Source organism: Dryobates pubescens, chromosome 14 (genome assembly GCF_014839835.1).
Source record: "Dryobates pubescens isolate bDryPub1 chromosome 14, bDryPub1.pri, whole genome shotgun sequence".
Lineage (NCBI taxonomy): Eukaryota > Metazoa > Chordata > Aves > Piciformes > Picidae > Dryobates > Dryobates pubescens.
This window is the reverse complement of record NC_071625.1, coordinates 10,155,514-10,173,492: the sequence shown is the minus strand read 5'-3', so window position 1 is coordinate 10,173,492 and position 17,979 is coordinate 10,155,514. Positions and strand designations below refer to the sequence as shown.

At 40.8% G+C, this 17,979-nt stretch overlaps 1 protein-coding gene across 1 annotated transcript in view; it reads left to right on the top strand.

The window, feature by feature from the left end:
• DEPTOR (DEP domain containing MTOR interacting protein) overlaps window positions 1-17,979 on the top strand; it is a 71,906-nt gene that overhangs the window by 9,353 nt on the left and 44,574 nt on the right. Inside the window, exons 2-3 of the mRNA XM_009905776.2 lie at window positions 13,598-13,776; window positions 15,683-15,806. Of these exons, the coding sequence (XP_009904078.1) occupies window positions 13,598-13,776; window positions 15,683-15,806 (303 nt within the window). The remainder of the gene's footprint in view (window positions 1-13,597; window positions 13,777-15,682; window positions 15,807-17,979) is intronic.

The following is a 17,979-nucleotide window of genomic DNA, read 5'->3' as shown; positions in this document are numbered from 1 at the left end:
TGTAGATACATTTCTTAAGAATGTAGGGGACAGAAGCCAAAGTGAGCATACTGAGGAGTTACTGGATTTATGTCAGTCTTTGCAGGATGAGAACAGAGAAACGATTGGGGGCAGTGTATGGAGTAGCCCATGCTGTGAGGCCAGTAGTTCATTTTAGTGCCAGAAATTCCTCTGGCTTATGTTGTGCTGGCATTGCAAGAGGAAAAGGAACTTCATGGCAAACCACCTGCTCCCCCATTCTCTGCCTGCATGGCAATACCAGGAACTTGCTGAGTGTGCTCATATGGTGCACAAAGGACCTGGTTTGGGAGGTTTGTTGTGCCCATAAATTCCATAGTTCCACAGGTCCAACTTTGCTTGTGGAAAGTGGATTTTCAGTCCCGTGTTGAGGAAATGAGGTACTAGAACTGTTAACACTTTTCTTCCTATGGAGGAGTGCATCTCATCCCATAATCCATTTGGAAGGTGATGAGATAAATTCCTTTGCCTTTACAGATGCAGATGAAGGCATGACTAAATCAGCCATGTGCCCACCTTTTGAAAGTGATAATATTTACATAGAATACATAGAATAAACCAGGCTGGAAGAGGCCTTCAAGATCATCGTGTCCAACCTCTCAACCAATCCAACCCACCTAATCAACTAAACCATGGCACCAAGCACCCCATCAAGTCTCCTTCTGAACACCTCCAATGATGGTGACTCCACCACCTCCCCGGGCAGCCCATTCCAATGGGCAATCACTCTCCTTGGATAGAACTTCTTCCAATATGCACAAAGCAATGAGGGCTGTTGCTTTCTCTGTATGCTGTTATGATTTTATCACAATGCTTCAAGGCCTAGAACCTTTAAAAATATTTCATAATGGGAAAAATCCAGTCATTTTAGGTTTCTATTAAGTGGTGGCTTTTCCAAGTGCTATACTTTGGGCCTGCTGTAATGAGTGAGACAGTGGTGGTTAAAAGATAATTGCTTGCATTCACTTTGCTTAGCTACAGAGGAGCCAGAGCAGCTTCCAAATGAATATATTAAGAACTTCATGTGCCCTTTTTTGTTAAATCTGTAAATTAGCACCAGCTGAAACAGTGCATCCTACATAATTTCACATGAATTATGTTTGTATTCTGTGTTGATTTCTGATGAATATGGAATGTCTGAGTTTGAGGCCAGTAGTAATGGTACTCTTGGGAAACACTGAGACAAAGGAGGGAGGAAAAAAGGATTGCATAAACCTTTTAGGAAAAGCATGATAAACGCAGAAGAATTTATTTGAATGTATAGTGGCTAAGGAAAATTTCTGTGGACTTGAATTTGTGTCATTTTACTTGTGGGCTGAAGACTTAGCACACACATCTTTTCATGTAAAATATCAGTATTCCACCTCAGAAAATGATAGAAAAAATGTGCAGGAAAGTGTTGGCCACTTGATCAGTGGTTTCATGTCTTCAGTGGCCACAAGCTTTTTGCCGTTTCAGCAGTTCATACAAGCACATCCTGCTTCCATGTGGAGTGGAATCTTGTATACTTAAGCATTAAGAAAACTTATGTAGTTACATTCAAATGAAGACCTAATTGGCACTGTTTGTATTGTGCTTTGGTAGCCAGGGTTCACCAAAAGGATTAAACCTTGGTGTGGTTTTTAGCATGCCTCCACATGTCTGGGTAGCTACAAGAAATGCTCAACCCTGGTTATTGACAGCATCTAAGGTGCAACCATATCTAGGCTCCTGCAGATCCTGCCTTTCTTCAGGACAGGTGATGTCAAGGCTTGTCTTGAGCCAGTGAATTAGATTTGGGATTAACACATGGGGTTGGGTCATTTACACTGATGATAGGTGAATACCTGAGTCCATGTAAAGGGCACAGTGCTGGGCCCTAACCTCTCACCTCCTATTCTCCTGTTGTCCATCTAAAGCCTATCCCTAACTGTTTGTGCAACATATGTTTTGGATTCAGGTTCAGGCCTGACCCAGAGTTTGGAGTATGTTGTAGACATGACCATATTGTTGCCTATCAGCATTCAGGTGCGGCTGATAGCATATGTAAAGCCGATGCCGTTACTTGGTGGATAAGGTTCACACTGCATGTTCTGAGTTATTAAAGTAGTAAGAGGTCACATTTTGAACTTACTGCCAGGGCACATACATGTGTGTTTACTGATCTTTCTGCATGCCTGAAGAGAGAATTTTGCCTAGAATGAGACACGGCAAACACATGGCCCAGCAATGGGAGCAAGCTGTTCAGCAGAGCAGCAGAGCTTTTCTGGAGTCACTATTGGTTTGTTACTTTAAAGGAAATTTTCCATTTAATCTTAAGAGCAGAGGAAGAGCACTTCTGTAATATTTATCTTTTTGAAGCTCATCTACTTGTGAACATTTAACAAGGCCTAATCAAACAAGACAAGATCCTTGATAGCATCCTGACAGAAGGAGCTATTCATAACAAGTGGTTATGCAGCAGCTGTGTATCTGTTCATATAATTTGCCAGATGTAGAAAAATGCTGAGCTCATCTAAAGAAACCATCTCCAGGCTAGATTTTTTTTGCAAAAGTAAAATTCTTGAAATAGAATTAGTCTCAAACTAGGATTTTTTAGTACATTTTCCTTAATGCTAAGGTTCTTCATTAGACTGCCAGAATTTAAGTAGTGAGTAACTTCATGTTGTTGAGTAATGCCCTTAAACTCATATATCATAATTCTTCATATTATGTGTTTGTGTGACCTAGATGAAGGAAGAGATTTAAAGCAGATAGGGCATTTCTTTATCATTAAAACATTGGTGTCAGAGAGAGATCCTTCCTATGTTGAAAGACCAAGTACAGTAGTGTTATGTTGGAGAACTGTAGAGTAAAATCATTATTACCACTTGGCATAGGTGCGTTTGGAACTCATTCAGTGTAGTTTGGAGCAATCAAGGCATTTTCCATTTTTTCTCTGTAGATGGTGATTAATTTCTTCTTTTTCATTTTGCACATGCAGTGAAACCTCATTGGATCTTACAGGTTTCTCTTCAAGAGAAACATACATAAATGAGCATAATGTTAATGAGGATTAGACAGATTTGTTGCCTTCAGCTTATATTTTACACTCAAAACAATGTTTTTATTAAGCAAGCATGACAACTTAAGAGAACTGCAAAAGCATGAGTCTGTTCAGGCTATTCTATTTACTTTAATAATTACTCTTTATTATTTCAATAAATACTTTTGTTTAAATGCAACATGCCACTATGTTCGGTTAGACAAATTCCAGGCTTGATAAGACCAGAGTGATGATGACTATATAGTCAGGTTCTCTGTCGTATCCCCACACACTCTCAAATGGGTGGCTGGAGGTTCCTACTAACTGGGTGATTTGGGTCTCAGCAGAATGAGTGGGTGTTGTGCATGGAGGCAGGAAAGCCAACTACAGGCATGTAGAAGCTTCACCCAAAGGTAAAATGCAGTGTTGGGCTGTGGAGCTGGCGGGCGGATCTTCTGCCATTGCAGCTGCTCCTGGCTTCTATGCTTAAATTTAGCAAGTATGTAGACTGGACCCTTGGCCTCTGTGCATGCTGCTGGCCTACTGATGGGGTCTCCTTACAGCGTTCCCCAACCATTTTTGGACATAGTTGTATGTCACAAAGGTCATAGAATTTCCTTCAGACATTGGAGGAAAAGGTTAATGTTGACTGTACAATCAGCTTGTACTTTTCTTGCACTCTGCTTTTAACTCACCTCTGAGATTATAGATGACAGTTCTGTTCATTTTTTCTCTTTGAATGAGGCTAGACTCCCAAGCTAGTATCTTTTTGTCTTTGCTCATTAGACTGGCTCATCATTTATCACATCAGCATAGTGCTGCTTCATTGTTTCTATCTGGATGAGAGTGGCATGAGCAAGATGCAACATTTAGATGATATCCTGTAGTATTATCTCCAATGGCATGAACATCTGGATTAAACCATAATTTGTGGAAACATCTCACTTGTATGGTCTCAGCCTGTTGGTAGCCTGCAGTTAGTGGAAGCTTAGCTACTGCATATTCAGCTATTTCTTACTCTCTTTTTCTTTCAGCCTCCAAGTTCTCAGCTTTCAGCAGAGAATTTTGTTGTTCACATCCTTCCATTTTATAGTCTTACCTGTTTCTCCGTTTCTTATTTCTGTACTCTGAAGGTCATCCACTAGCAATTTAATCACCTTTAGGTGATGCAATCAAATGGGTCATTACTTTCAGTGTTTAAAAATTTGCATCAGGTCTAGTTCTGGTTTATAGTTTAGTGATCAAACACTGGATTTCAACATGCTTCTGGAAGACAGTGAAAAGAACTCCCTTGAATCAGGTTTTTGTCAGCATAACATTCTGCATATTGTACTATTGCCAAACACAGAGGATGAAAAAAGCCACATGTATTAGAGCCAAAATATGGCAGGATTATTTTTTTTATTTTAAGGAATTCAATACAAAGTGCCTTTTGTAGTGATTATTTTTTTTAACTCACTGCTTTCACAGTGTTCTTCAACATAAAAGTAAAACCCATTAATGCAGTTATGCTAAACATGAAAAAAAAGAGGGAAGCTATTCATCTAGAATGGGAAGAGATAAACAAAACATGATGTATTTAATAGGACTTACTATATATTGAAAGAGTATTGCATCTATACTCTTTTTGTTGGCAGTGTATAAGAAGTCTCAAATCATAGCCTCAATATAAGGTCTGGTTTGTTTACAACAGTACATAGCACTCTGTATTTTATTACTCATTTTATTACCTGTCAGGTACTGGCCTATTTGTGCTTAATGATGCTTTTGATTACACAGCATAGTAATTGGTTAAGAGTTTTGTGCAGAGATGGGAAACAGTTGCTAAAAGCAATTGAGATATTACAGCACTATGATGTATTGTTCATGATGAAGGTAGAAGTTTTTTCTCTTACATTCAGCAGGTTGACAAGGACTGCTGAAAGGAGCCCAAACACTTGGTGCCTTTCTGAGGAGCATAAAATGCCAGGAAGAGGATCTGCAGGTCTGGCATGCTCAGGCTGAGAGCAGCCATGCCTGAAAGGACTTTGAGATCATGGGTGACCCAAAGCCATAAAACGTCTCAGTGAAACTATTTGTCACTCATTGACAGGGTGAGAAAAATATCACAACTGCACTTGAGATAAGGCTCTTGGCTAATACCAGTTCTTCTGTGGGTTTCTTACGTTACCTCCGCAAGATAACGATGCCTTTTACTGTTTGCAGTGCAAACCTGTTCAGTTCTGTGGTGCTTTCTGGGTGTTGTGGAGTTGCTCTTCTCCATATGCAATGGGAGATGAGTGGGTGGCCTCCTTGTTTCTCAGAAGGTCAGAAACTTGCTGTGTGCAGTGCAAGGGCATAACAAGGTCATACGCGGCTTTTCCCTGTGCATAAGCCTTGGTGAATAAGGGACCTCAGCCTGTAGCTTTTTACGGCTTCCCTACCCACTTGGGAATGCAGTATGCATCCAAGAGAGTGGTTGTCATGCAGCAGGGCTTTCTGGCACAGCCGCTTGTGTTCTTGCTACAGTCCCTCTTCCTAGCTCCAGTGATGTAGATCTGTAGTCCAGCATCCTATTCCCCTGTTCCCAGTCTGTCTCTCCAGGTTCCTGAATGGCAGTGCTAGCAGAAATACCTGTAGCAATGGGACTTGGGCTGTTGGACCTGTATTTGCCCTGTTTAACCTTTCAAAGAAACATTCACTTCTTCCAGCCATGTTACCAAGATAACAGGTCTGCGTTCCCTGACACAAATGTCGCTGATTTTCACCGGCCTCCCCTAAGAGTTACACTGTTCCTTCCTCAGTTTTCTGCATGTAAAAGACTCCCTTTACTGAGAGTGATTTTCAGCATAAGTCCATGAGAGTTGGTAAGCTTTTGGCTACTGTGCTAATCCAGTCAAGTGATGGCTGTGACAGTTGTACTGTGGTTTCTGGTCTGCATCTTGAAATTTTGGGGGTTTATGGTAGAAGTCTTCAGTTTCGATTTGGAAAGACATCCCCAAGAAAATTACTCCCCACAGTACTTACTGATTTAGCAAGCCTGAGAATATCCTTGTAATTCTTACACAGGAAAATGATAAGGGAAGATAGCTTGCTCTTCAGTGAAAATACATTGGTTCTTTTGGAAAGCCCTGTGGTAGTATCACATAGACCTTGACCTGAGTGTGTCCCATGTGTGCATCTCAGCTCATCCATACACAAGCGAGAAGCACAGTTCTAATTGACTTCCTTATTAAGGAGGAAATCTGTGAGTTGCTGAGTTCTAACAGCTTCAGCCCAGGAAACAAGCAACTGGAGCAGGGCAGGCAGACTTCCACTTTCTTTATGACTAGGAGAAATAATAACTTGCCTGTATTTTGTGGTTTTGTCTTTATAAAGCCTGCTTTTATGCTTTCCAGCGTGAGGGAAGCTCTTCAGCAGATTCAAGTAAGCAGGCAGTTGGAATTATTATTCATGCTTCTACACATTTTGATTAAAAGTGAAATCAAAGTAAAATGGCTTTGCAGGCAGGGAGGTACTTCACAGCTTTCTGTGGACATGAGGAGAAAGTGCTGTTAGATCTGTACCATTGCAAGATACTGAGTTTTTCTGCTTCTCGAGAGGTGAACAAATGCTGGTCTGATTTGGTGATACTGTTAGTCTACCCTCCACATGAGGGTACATCACAGCCAAAAGAGTGGAGTCAGCAGTCCACTACGCATGTTCTTTCCCTCACAAGGTCAAACCCTAGAAAATTACCAACATAAGCATTCCAAAAATTCAATATAGAAGTTATCTGAGGATCCTACTTACATTCACTGTTTTACTAGGTCAACAACATTATGTTGTGTTGGTTTATGTGAAGATTTGATAAAGGCTCAGATTAGACACCTTTGAGGTTTAAATATTGAAATGCCATTTTTTACAACTGGCCTCTAGTTTTGTGTCAGATCGATATTAACACGCAGGTCTGATTTCCTCTGCAATCTGGAGTTACTCACAAGGGAGGCTGTGAGCCTGCATTTCTAGGCTGAAAGAGTGTGTCCAAAAAAATGTCATTTTGATTTTATGCCTATGGGTCCATCCCTTAGAGCTCCTGTTGCTGTTATTGAGGTGTAATGAGTATTGAGGATGTCTCTGTGCAGTCTTGGTTGCAGGCTTAGTGACCTTATTCCTGTCTGAATTTATAAAAAAGGACTTCATAGAGGAGGCAGCCCCAATGTTTTCTTTAAAGCCACAGGGGCACTGGTGAACTTCTTTGGAAGCTTCAGGCTTTCCTCTGCAGTGCACCAAGACATGATATACTCAAAATCTCTCTACCTGGCTCTGTGTTCTGGCATATCCTTGCATTGATTGTGTGGCTGTGGGCAATAAAGGGGAGATAAACTCAGTGAGGAGAACTGCTATCAGGAATACTTTGAAGACACCTTCCCTAACCCTGTTTCAGATGGTAGAATTCCTTCTGTGCCACAGCTGCCAACATAGAAATATCTTCATCCTATTTCCAGCACGACCCCATGTTTTAAAGGGTATTTTAGCCCCTCTGGGTATCAAGTAACAGAACTAAGTGATTGCAGAACTGAAGCATAAATAGAAAGAGGAACAGGCATCAGTGAATTGCTGATACTTCATCTGAGACTTGGCAAGCCCAGCTGGAAGTGCTTGTCCCAGCAATACACATTGCATTTGCAGAGTACCTTCATGATTGCCTGTGTGTACAAAGTTTACATGGTCCCTGATCTAGTTACTTTTTTGCTGACAGTGCAAAGGCAACAATTTAATGTAAAGAACATGTTATGTTTTCAGTGTTTTCCTGGATGTGTATTTATGCACAAACTCTGTTACGTTTTGAAATGAATTGGATCTGCAGCTGACCTGTGAGTTTTAACTTTCAGTGGGAATTATTCTTCTGAGTTATTGAGACACTTCAGAAAATGCCATCTTTTAACAAGGTGGCTGTCTACTGTGCTGTAGATCTTACAGTTAGAAAATAGATAAACAATCTCCACTTTAAATGGTCTCTTCACGGTCATTCTACTCTTCTATCTGTCCGTCTACCTGGTTTGGCTTCTCTAAGGGTAATTCTTAACCTGATCAATCAGTGGACAAAGGAAGAGCTATAGATGTTGTCTGTCTGGATTTCTGTATAAGGTCTTCGACATGGACCCCCATAACACCCTTCTCTCTAAATTGGAAACGTATGGATTTGATAAATGAACTTTTGGTGGATGAGGAATTGGTTGGATGGTTGCTTCCAGAGAGCAGTTTTCATTGGCTTGATGTCCAGGTGGAGATCAGTGTCAAGTGGTGTCCCTCAGCAGTGTCCATATTTGGGACCAGTGCTGTTTAGTATCTTCATCAAGTGCACCCACAACAGATCTGCAGACAACACCAAGCTAACTGGTGCAGTTGACGTGCCTGAGGGACAGGATGCCATCCACAGGGACCTGGATAAACTTGAGAAGTAGGCCCATGTGAACCTCAGGAAATTCAACAAAGTCAAGTGCAAGGTCCAGCACATGGGTTGGGGCATCCCCCAGTATCAGTACAGGCTGGGGGATGCAGCCCTGCAGAGAAGGACTTATGGTACTGATGGATGAAAAGCTGGACAAAAGCCAGAAACATGCACTTGCAGCCCAGAAGACAAACTATATCCTGGGCTGCACCAAAACAGCATGGCCAGCAGGTCAAGGGGTGTGATTCTGCCATTCTACTCTGCTCTGGTGAGACCTCACCTGGAGTACTGTGTCCAGCTCTGTGGAGTCCTCAGCACAAGAAAGACCTGTTGGAGTGGATGCAGAGTAGGGCCACAGAAATGGTCAGAGAGATAGAACACCTCTCCTATGAAGAAAGGCTAAGAGAATTGGCATTGTTCAGCCTAGAGGAGTTGTTATTGCTACCTTTCAGTACTTAAAGAGGGCTTGTAAGACAGATGGAGGCAAACCTTTTAGCAGGACCTGTTGTGACAGGACAAGGGGCCATGGTTTTAAACTGAAAGAGGGAGATTTAGATGAGATGTAAGGAAGAAATTTTTTGTGATGAGAGTGGTGAAACACTGGAACAGATTGTCCAGAGAGGTCATAGTTGCCCCATCCATGGAAACTTTCAAGGTCATGTTGGACAGAGGTCAGAGCAGCTTGATTTAGTTGAAGATATTCTTGCACACTGCAGGGACAGTTGCACTAAATGACCTTTAAAGGTCCTTTCTGACCCAAAGTAGTATGTGATTCTATGATACATGTATGTGTGTTTATGATTGCTTCAGAAAGGTTGAAGTTGATGAATGCCTGGGGCACCATATGGAAGTCCATGTTGTCTATTAGGAACCAGCCTGTTCCCTGCACATTTTCAGTGAGCCTTTCAAGGGTAACCACAGGTACTCTATTGGATGTACTGGCAAATGGTAGGGGAATTCTTCAGAAAATTGTCAAGAAGGGCAGGGAGGCTGTCTTTTTGTACATAGAAGTCAGGACTGGATGGTGCTCTGCAAGATCTATGTTAGCCAAGCACAAATTACAAGACTTAACAAAGGGAAATAGCTGGGTGAGATATTTGGACTGTGGTCCAGTTTGTGACATCATTACTGTCTTCAGCCAGCATGCTGGCCTTCTCTGAGGTTGGAAAGGAAAGCTAGACTTCTGTGCAGGCACTGCCTTTGCAAAACCCTTACCCATTGGTTCAGGAAAAGGTGCAAGAAACCTCAAAATGTGTAATTTCCCTGTTGGAAAACAAAATGCAAGTTTCATTGCATTTTGCATTCATTGCAAGAGCAATTTATTCCCAAGTTAGTGCCTGATTCTTCATTTCTAGGCAAGGATTTTGATTGTTCCATTATCATGACTTTTCTGACAGTTGGCAAACTGCCTAATGGCCTCTGGACAAATAGCATTGTTCCTGATTAACTCTGACCATGTTTACTGCAGAGCAGGAGCAGCGGGTTCTGGGTTAGCCCATTCCACACTTTGCAGGGGGAAGGCACTTCTCTTTGGAGCAAGAGTCTCTACATGTTGTTAATGAGGAGCAACTCCTGTTTAGACAGGCCCCCGAGAAAACTGTTCTGGCATGCATGCATGCAAATACAGGCTGTCTTTATTTGTTGTAAGCATGAATAAGAGCCATGGGTATCAATTTGTAAATATTAAAGGGTTGCATATGCCTGTTACAGTTCACAGGCAGTTGCTCAAACGCTTTAGTTCTCACATTGTTTTCTGCAGGCAGGGGAGACTGGTCCCAAGTGCAAAATCTGGCAGGTAATCTCGAGTAATATGTGGAATTCTGTACAGATGATGTCCTGGTGTACACGGGATTTTTTTCTGGTGTTGAACTATTCATCTCTAAAAAGAGGGACAGTGTTTCAAAGGCTTGTTGAATTTCTCTTTGTTGTTCGCCCTCTCTCTTCTTCCCCTTCACCCCTTAAACTGCTCAGGGTTTGTTTGTCAGTGAACAAGTACTCCTGGGCAGCTCCTGAGAAAAACTTCTAGCAGGAGAAATGTGACTGGTGTCATGCAGACTAGCTGACTAAAGGTGATTAACGTTACTTAAATGGAAAACATCAAAGTCTTTTGGTGAGAAGCCTGTTCCCCAATGCCAAGGGATAATGAACTGACCACTTGAGCATTGGTTCCAGTGTATAATCGCATTCAGTGCTACATTCTTCCCTTTTTATCCCATTTGACTTTGTCTCCTGATAAATATTTCTGAACATGTACCCTTTTAAAAAAAATTGATTTGCATGTGGCAATATATGCTCAGTAACTTTACCTGAGGCTTTTATATTTGTAGCTTGCAATAAGTACAGTTTCAATTTACTGCGCTACTTCTCCTCCATATGGTTTAATTTTAGCAGGTTTGTAGAGGTGAGGGAGCCCTAACAGAGAAAACAGCATACACCACCACAGGGTGGGGAATTCTGAATTCCCTTTTTGTTCTTTATTACAAATAAATTACCCTGGACATTCTAAAGTATGGCTGCAATTGCTATAGAGTGCAGAAAAACTTCCCACTTTCATTTGGAAATTGTGGGTATATTTGCTTTTTCAGGTTTCACGAGGCTTGCTCTGTTTGACTTGATGATTTCATAACCTCTTAGCAAATTTGGATCCAGCAAGAGGCTGGAGATAATTAAGATAATGAAATTTCTCAGAGCTTTCTGAAGATAGGAAAAAAGGTATATAGAGAGCCTATAAGTACTCTGAGTGAGGAAAAAGGTTGTGAGTGAGAACCTGTGTCTTTTGAGAGAGTATTTGAAATATTTATGAGCCCACAAACTGTAGCAAAGCCTTCAGTCAGAGTTTAAGACATAAATACTAATTTCTGGGGCTCTTGGCTACTGGCTTGTTTGTGGAATGTCAGACCAGTCCAGGCACACTCCTACACAATGTTTGGACAAAGAATTTCATGGAAAGGGGTTTCCATTTTGTATCAGATGAACTCCATCCGTTTAGACTTACACCAAGGACTGAAAGCTGGGTGTATATATGTATTTTACATTCTTTCCCCGGTTTTGTCCTTGTAGATCATTGTGCTTTATAGGACCGGGTGAACATTAGCAGAACCTGGAATATATTTAAAATGCAAAGCTTCTTCAGACATACTGATAATTGCATGTTCTGTAATCAAAGCTGTGTAGGCTTTCCTTTCTAAGTATGGGAACAGCTGTTAGAGCACATCTGGAAAATATGGTTTCAGCAAAGGTATTTTAGCTCAGAGAATTTCACAATGCATGGGATATTTACCAGCACTTCTTTCCAGATTACTAATCTTATTTCTTGGTATTTTTAGTGGGAAAAATAATTTATTTTTTTTTTTTAAATTTTAAAATTTTTTAAAAAAATGTTTACAAAGCTTTTTTTTATAAATTCGTTATCACGGAGTGGCCATTCCAGGGTAGTTCAAGGCTGAGTGCTGCAAAACAAAACCACTGTTTTGCTACTATTTTTAGGTGGAAACCTATGTAAACTTTGTGTGATGCCCTAATAACATTTTCTTCCCTGATTCCAGCCAAATATTTTCCCTTTCTTTGATTCTAAGGAGAAGTAATTGTTTCGTACTGGAATCACATTGAGAGGAAAATTAGTTGGACTCCTGCTCTGTGCTTCTTGAAGCTCATGTTAACGCCCTTCTGTGCTATCTCCCTCTGAAGAAAACAGACATAGTTGTACTCCCTACAATTATTATAGCGTTACTCAGAACATCTTTGAAGTCAGTGGGTGTGTTTACAAGGTAGGATCCTGGCCACATGGAAATGCATGTGATAGGAGCCCCCAGTGTTGTGGTTTCTATGGGGTTTTTTTCAGAACTGTTGTATAGACATAGCACTACAGAAGCAGAATTATTGAAAATTATTAAGATGGAAACAAGAAAGCAGAAAATATAAAAAAGCTTTTTTAAGACCTATATGCATCATTTTATTGATGTTGCTAATTTTTTTTATTTAGGAAAAAAAAAACAACTAAAAATAAAGATGCAGAACTTTGTAAGTTTTAGTAACAAGGTAAAACTCTAACCAGGATCTCACATTCTGATGCAGGCATCTCAAAACCATCCAACCAACTTACCTTCTAGTTCATGAGGGAGAATTTGCAGGTAGAGAGATAGCATTTACCAACAGTTCCCCAAGTGGGAAATAGTTCTTCTCTATTTGGAGTTAGAGGCAAGCTTTTTACGCTAGACAGGATTGTGTTGGAACAGCTTTGCGCCTGAATTTTATGTCATAAATGCTATACTTGTTGTGCATCTGGAGGCAAAACAAAATTACCCAGCCAAGGAAGAAACTGCAGCTGAAAAGTGAATGGAAAAAAAAATAAAAAAATCTATGGCAGTAGTACTGCAGACAGACTGAAGGATTTGGGGCTGTTCAGTCTGGAGAAGAGAAAGCTCCGAGGTGACCTAATTGTGGCCTTCCAGTATCTGAAGGGGGCCTACAAGAAGACTGGGGAGGGACTTCTCAGGATGTCAGGTAGTGATAGGACTAGGGGGAATGGAATGAAGCTGGAGGTGGGGAGATTCAGGCTGAACGTGAGGAGGAAGTTCTTCACCATGAGAGTGGTGAAGCCCTGGAAAGGGTTGTCCAGGGAGGTGGTTGAGGCCCCATCCTTGGAGGTGTTTAAGCCCAGGCTGGATGCGGCTCTGGCCAGCCTGATCTAGTGTGGGGTGTCCCTGCTCATGGCAGGGGGTTTGGAACTAGATGATCCTTGTGGTCCCTTCCAACCCTGACTGATACTATGATACTATGATAATAAGAGTAACGTGGAATGTGCTAGTGGTAATGTAAGAAAATTAATTCCAGAAAATTATTGTCAGGTAAATTGACCTGTTGGAAATACCTGAATGGGCTTAGCATGCTGTGCTGTTCTTCAGTTTTTGGTCTTTTCCACTGGGCTGAAAACCAGTTTTTTCCAAGTATGGGGTTTAAAGTTGTAACAAATGTTTGCCGTGAACTGCCTGGTGGTCAGATGCCAGCACTGGATGTGTCACTGAGTGTCTTCCTCTTCATCCAACACCTGCAAAGCTCATCCTGTGAGCAGGGCTTGGGTTCATCTGCTGCATTCTTATTCCAGTCTTCATAGGTATAAAACCTATTTATGCTTGATATTCATGTTGTGATTTGACCCCCAGACTCCGACTGCATGAAGAAAAGGTCATTAAAGATCGGCGTCACCACCTTAAGACCTACCCGAACTGCTTTGTTGCCAAAGAGCTGATCGATTGGCTGATTGACCATAAAGAGGCCTCAGACCGAGAGACAGCTATTAAACTGGTGCAGAAATTATTGGATCACAGCATAATCCACCACGGTAAGTGCAATGTCAGCTGCTGAAAAGTTCTGGGCTCAGTTTTACTGACTGCTGTGAAACAGGGAAATTCAGCTCCTGTTCATCAAATTACGGGATAGGTAGGATGCTTTCCCTGCCAGGAAGGGAGCAAGGTCCCCTGTGGTGCAAGGAACCTGGAGAGGCTGAAGAGGTGTAGGTGACATTCCCCATGTCAGTACAGGGCAGGGAAGTCACTGGAGATTGTTGCTTCCCTGCTTCTCGAGCAGTCCCAGCTGGATCCTGTCCCCTCTGCCTGGTGCAATCACCTCCCTGCTCCCTAGAGCAGTTTTCCAGCTGAAAAAGCCATTTGAAAAATCAGCCGGCAAAAAAAAGGTCATTTTTCTCATGTGGATTAGTTCTCTGGCCCTGTCCCTCACACCAGCTGCACAAACATAAGTGCTGGTACAGCTGCAAGAAAGTTAGTGGTCTGAGTGCTCTGCTTATTTTTCTCCTAAACTAGTTGTCTATTTGAGATCTGTTCCTTTCAGCTTCTTGAATAACAATTTACACTGATGAAAAGGAGACTTCCAATTCAGTGGTAGCATTCAGTTGCCTTTTGGTGCGCATAAAGGCTAGGAGGCACACAAACAAAGAAGGTCCAAGCCCTTGATTTCAAATGCATAGTATTAGAACGTTGACTTTGTGCAAGGGGTCACTGTATGTGCAGCAATACTGCTGCTATCTGCAGTGCACTAACACCACCTTAATTAAAGTAAGAAATGCACATATTGAATGAGTGCCACTTCTACAGCTTCTGCTTGAGTATTAAATTAAAATTCTGGGTTGTTATGGAAACTGGGACTCACAGTAGATAGTTAAAGAATAAAGTAATTATAGGGTATTCAAGTCTGACTACTTAATCCTCTATTGAGAAAATGTCAGTGAAGAGTTGCATGGATGCCTGAGTGACTTTGTTTAATTGAGCAATAGATGTTTTATTGCTGAATGCTTGTTTAAATCTTTAACAGCCTTCAAATGTTTTCTACCAATTGCACACTGGAACTTTGTGTAAATGTTATATATCTGTGTATATATTACACATAGAGCAGGTATTTCTTGAAAATATTCGTGCATTGGCACTTGGATTTAATAAAACACTTTGCAAAGTGAGCTAGGGTAAATTCATGGGAGGTTCAGACAGGTTCTGCAGGATGGTCAGAGCATCCTTTCTCTTGTCAAATAAAAGGGGTACCAGTTCCTCCTCCTGTAGTGCAGAGGGTGAGCCCATGTATGTGGGCTGACAACTGCCAGGAATTACTTGTCTGGGATGCCTTTCCCATTAATTAATGCCCTGTATGGAGCTTCATTCTTCATTTACGAGAGGCCATTGTCAGCTGCTGTCTTATAAACGTTATTTAGCATTTTTCAGTGTGCTGCTGTTGTACCTACCATTTGCAGGCTGGCATTGTGGAGCACTTGAGACAATTTCAAGTCAGCAGGAGACTTTTAACTGTTTCTGCACCAAGGTTCAGGTTTTCTACAGCATTGCTGAACCAAAACACATAACTTTAAGAAGCTTGCTGATCCTTGAGTTATTTGGTGTTCTACACTGATGGTCTTTTAAGCAAACAAGATAGCAGACTGTTTTAAGCAAAAGATTTTCAGGGGTATATGGCAGACGAATGCTTTGCTGGTCTTTTTATGTTCTCAGTAACACACACAAAAAGTGATGAACCCATATCTACCTCACCTAGAAGTTTGGTGACCTAGCTGAAAGTTTTCTTCAGCCTTTCATCAGTTTTTAGAACTGAGTAGAGCTGCATGCTCAGAAATATAGGGAGTTAGGCTTCATATGTGCTTGCTTTGAAGCTCAGCAGTGAATCCTCTAGGTGGATCCTCAGCTTCTTAACATCTATATGAAGATCTTTAAATGTATTTTGTGTTTCAGTGTGCGATGAGCATAAGGAATTTAAGGATGTCAAGCTATTCTACCGCTTCCGAAAAGATGATGGGACATTTCCCCTGGACAATGAGGTGAAGGTGTTCATGAGAGGACAAAGGCTGTATGAAAAGTATGTTGGCATTCAGTATCCAAAGTGTGTTGATAATGGCACCAGAGAAGGCAAATGATACACATTTTTCAAGAATCAGAGGTTTTCAAATCATGCATGAATGTGGCCTGGCATTCCCATGACTTGATAGTTGGTCACTCTTCTCTCTCTCTTTGCCATTTCTTTTTTTTTCTTTTCTACCACATTCACTTACAGCATCTTGTTTAAAATGAAATAGCATTTTCTGATATTCTGGATTGTAAATACAACCTGTATGAGAATACAATGTAAATTCAAGTCCACTCTGTTATGGACAAATAATTACTAAAGGATTTGTCATGTAAAACTGTAACCACAAGACCTGAAAGATTAGAATCAAAATTTACTGAACAAGTGAATAGAATAGAATAGAATAGAATAGAATAGAATAGAATAGAATAGAATAGAATAGAATAGAATAGAATTAACCAGGTTGGAAAAGACCTTTGAGATCATCAAGTCCAACCTATCATCCAACACTATCTAATCAACTGAACCATGGCACCAAGCACCCCATCCAGTCTCTTCCTAAACACCTCCAGTGATGATGACTCCACCACCTCCCTGGGCAGCCCCTTCCAATGGGCAATCACTCTTTCTATGAAGAACTTCTTCCTAACATCCAGCCTAAAAGTGGCTACAAATCGGTTTGAGACTCCATATCTACAGCTTCACCTGGAGGCATGATTTTAAATAATAGGCAAAATTGATCTTCAGTGTTCAAAGTCTGCAAAGCTTCTACATAAGAAGGCTTATATTAAAAGGAGTTTCAGAAAAACCCAGCCAAAAGCATCTAATTAAGATTTGAAACAGCTGATTATGCTGAAATACTGAATATCCCACTGGATTACTTCCGTCAAATAACTAGGCAGATTAACTGTATTTCCCAATCTATAATTAATGACATTTTTATTCAGGATGTAGTGATTGTGACACGGTACTTTCAAGCAGAGAGAATAAATTGCCTGTTGGCATATGCTGCAAACGAATGTAGAAGTTGTGAAGTGTTATTTAATGAAAAGCTTGAGCTATTGCACTAGACTGAATCCCACCCACTCTGCTGCTTGCTTAGAGCAGAAGCATGCAGCAGCCAGGAGAGATGTTGTGTTTTCTGACTGGAGTAATTTTCCTTCCCTCATAGAATAAAGCACTCAGGAAAATCCCAAATTTAAAAGCTGAAAATAAATACAATTTTCAAGGTTAGAAGGCTCTGAGTGCCAATTTGGTGAAAAAGCAATTAAACTGAAATATAAACCAATAATTATAAATACCACTCCTTCTGTTGCACACATTTAAAATTCCCTTAGACTCAGTAACTGTGACTATCCAAAGTAGGGGGAAAATAATAAAAAATGTATAAGACACAAGAAAATACACCCCTGGAAAAAGTCTAGATGAATTAAATCACTCATCTCCAAAATTTCTACTAAGCATAGCATTTGCTCTTTTTAGAGTCCCAATACTCAGTGTAAAACTGTTTCATTCCGTGACAAAATGATCAGTGTGTCTATAGTAGCAAACCTTTTTTCTGTTTTCTTTGTTTATTTCTACCTCTATTCTTCTCTGAGAAAAATACTTTTCATGTTGATGAGTCTGTTAACAGTCCTTTGCATGAAGGGAGCCATGATGTTCTACTACACTTCTACCAGTGTCTGTTTCCATCCCCAGTTCCCTGAATAGAGAACTAATCTCAAACCAATGTTTAGTGTCCAGTTCGTCCAACAGTTGCTAGCAGAAAAATGTTCATGATAATATGATTGTTCCCATCTTGGAAAAAAGGAGTTAATATCAAAAGCAGCACCTGTATCTAAATATAACTGTGTGCTCAGGAGGTGGTTGCTTCTAGGCAACGTATCTAAAGGGTTCAGAAACTTTTAAAATCATCTCTGAGTGCTAAATATAGTATAGATGAAAAATGCTTGGCATTTCAAAACCAGTTTGTGACAGCTAAGGCTAGTCAAAATTCTTCATGGATCATTTGAAATATTTTGTATTCATCATGGGATACAAGAACTCATATCTGGGCTAGCTGAGCTTCACTTTGTTTGTTGTAGCAGATCCCCTGTGCAGAGCACTTGGATTTTTTTAGGTCCCTTGTCCATGTGCACTTACTAACGACACCTTCACAGTTTCATTGGATGCATTTTAAACTCAA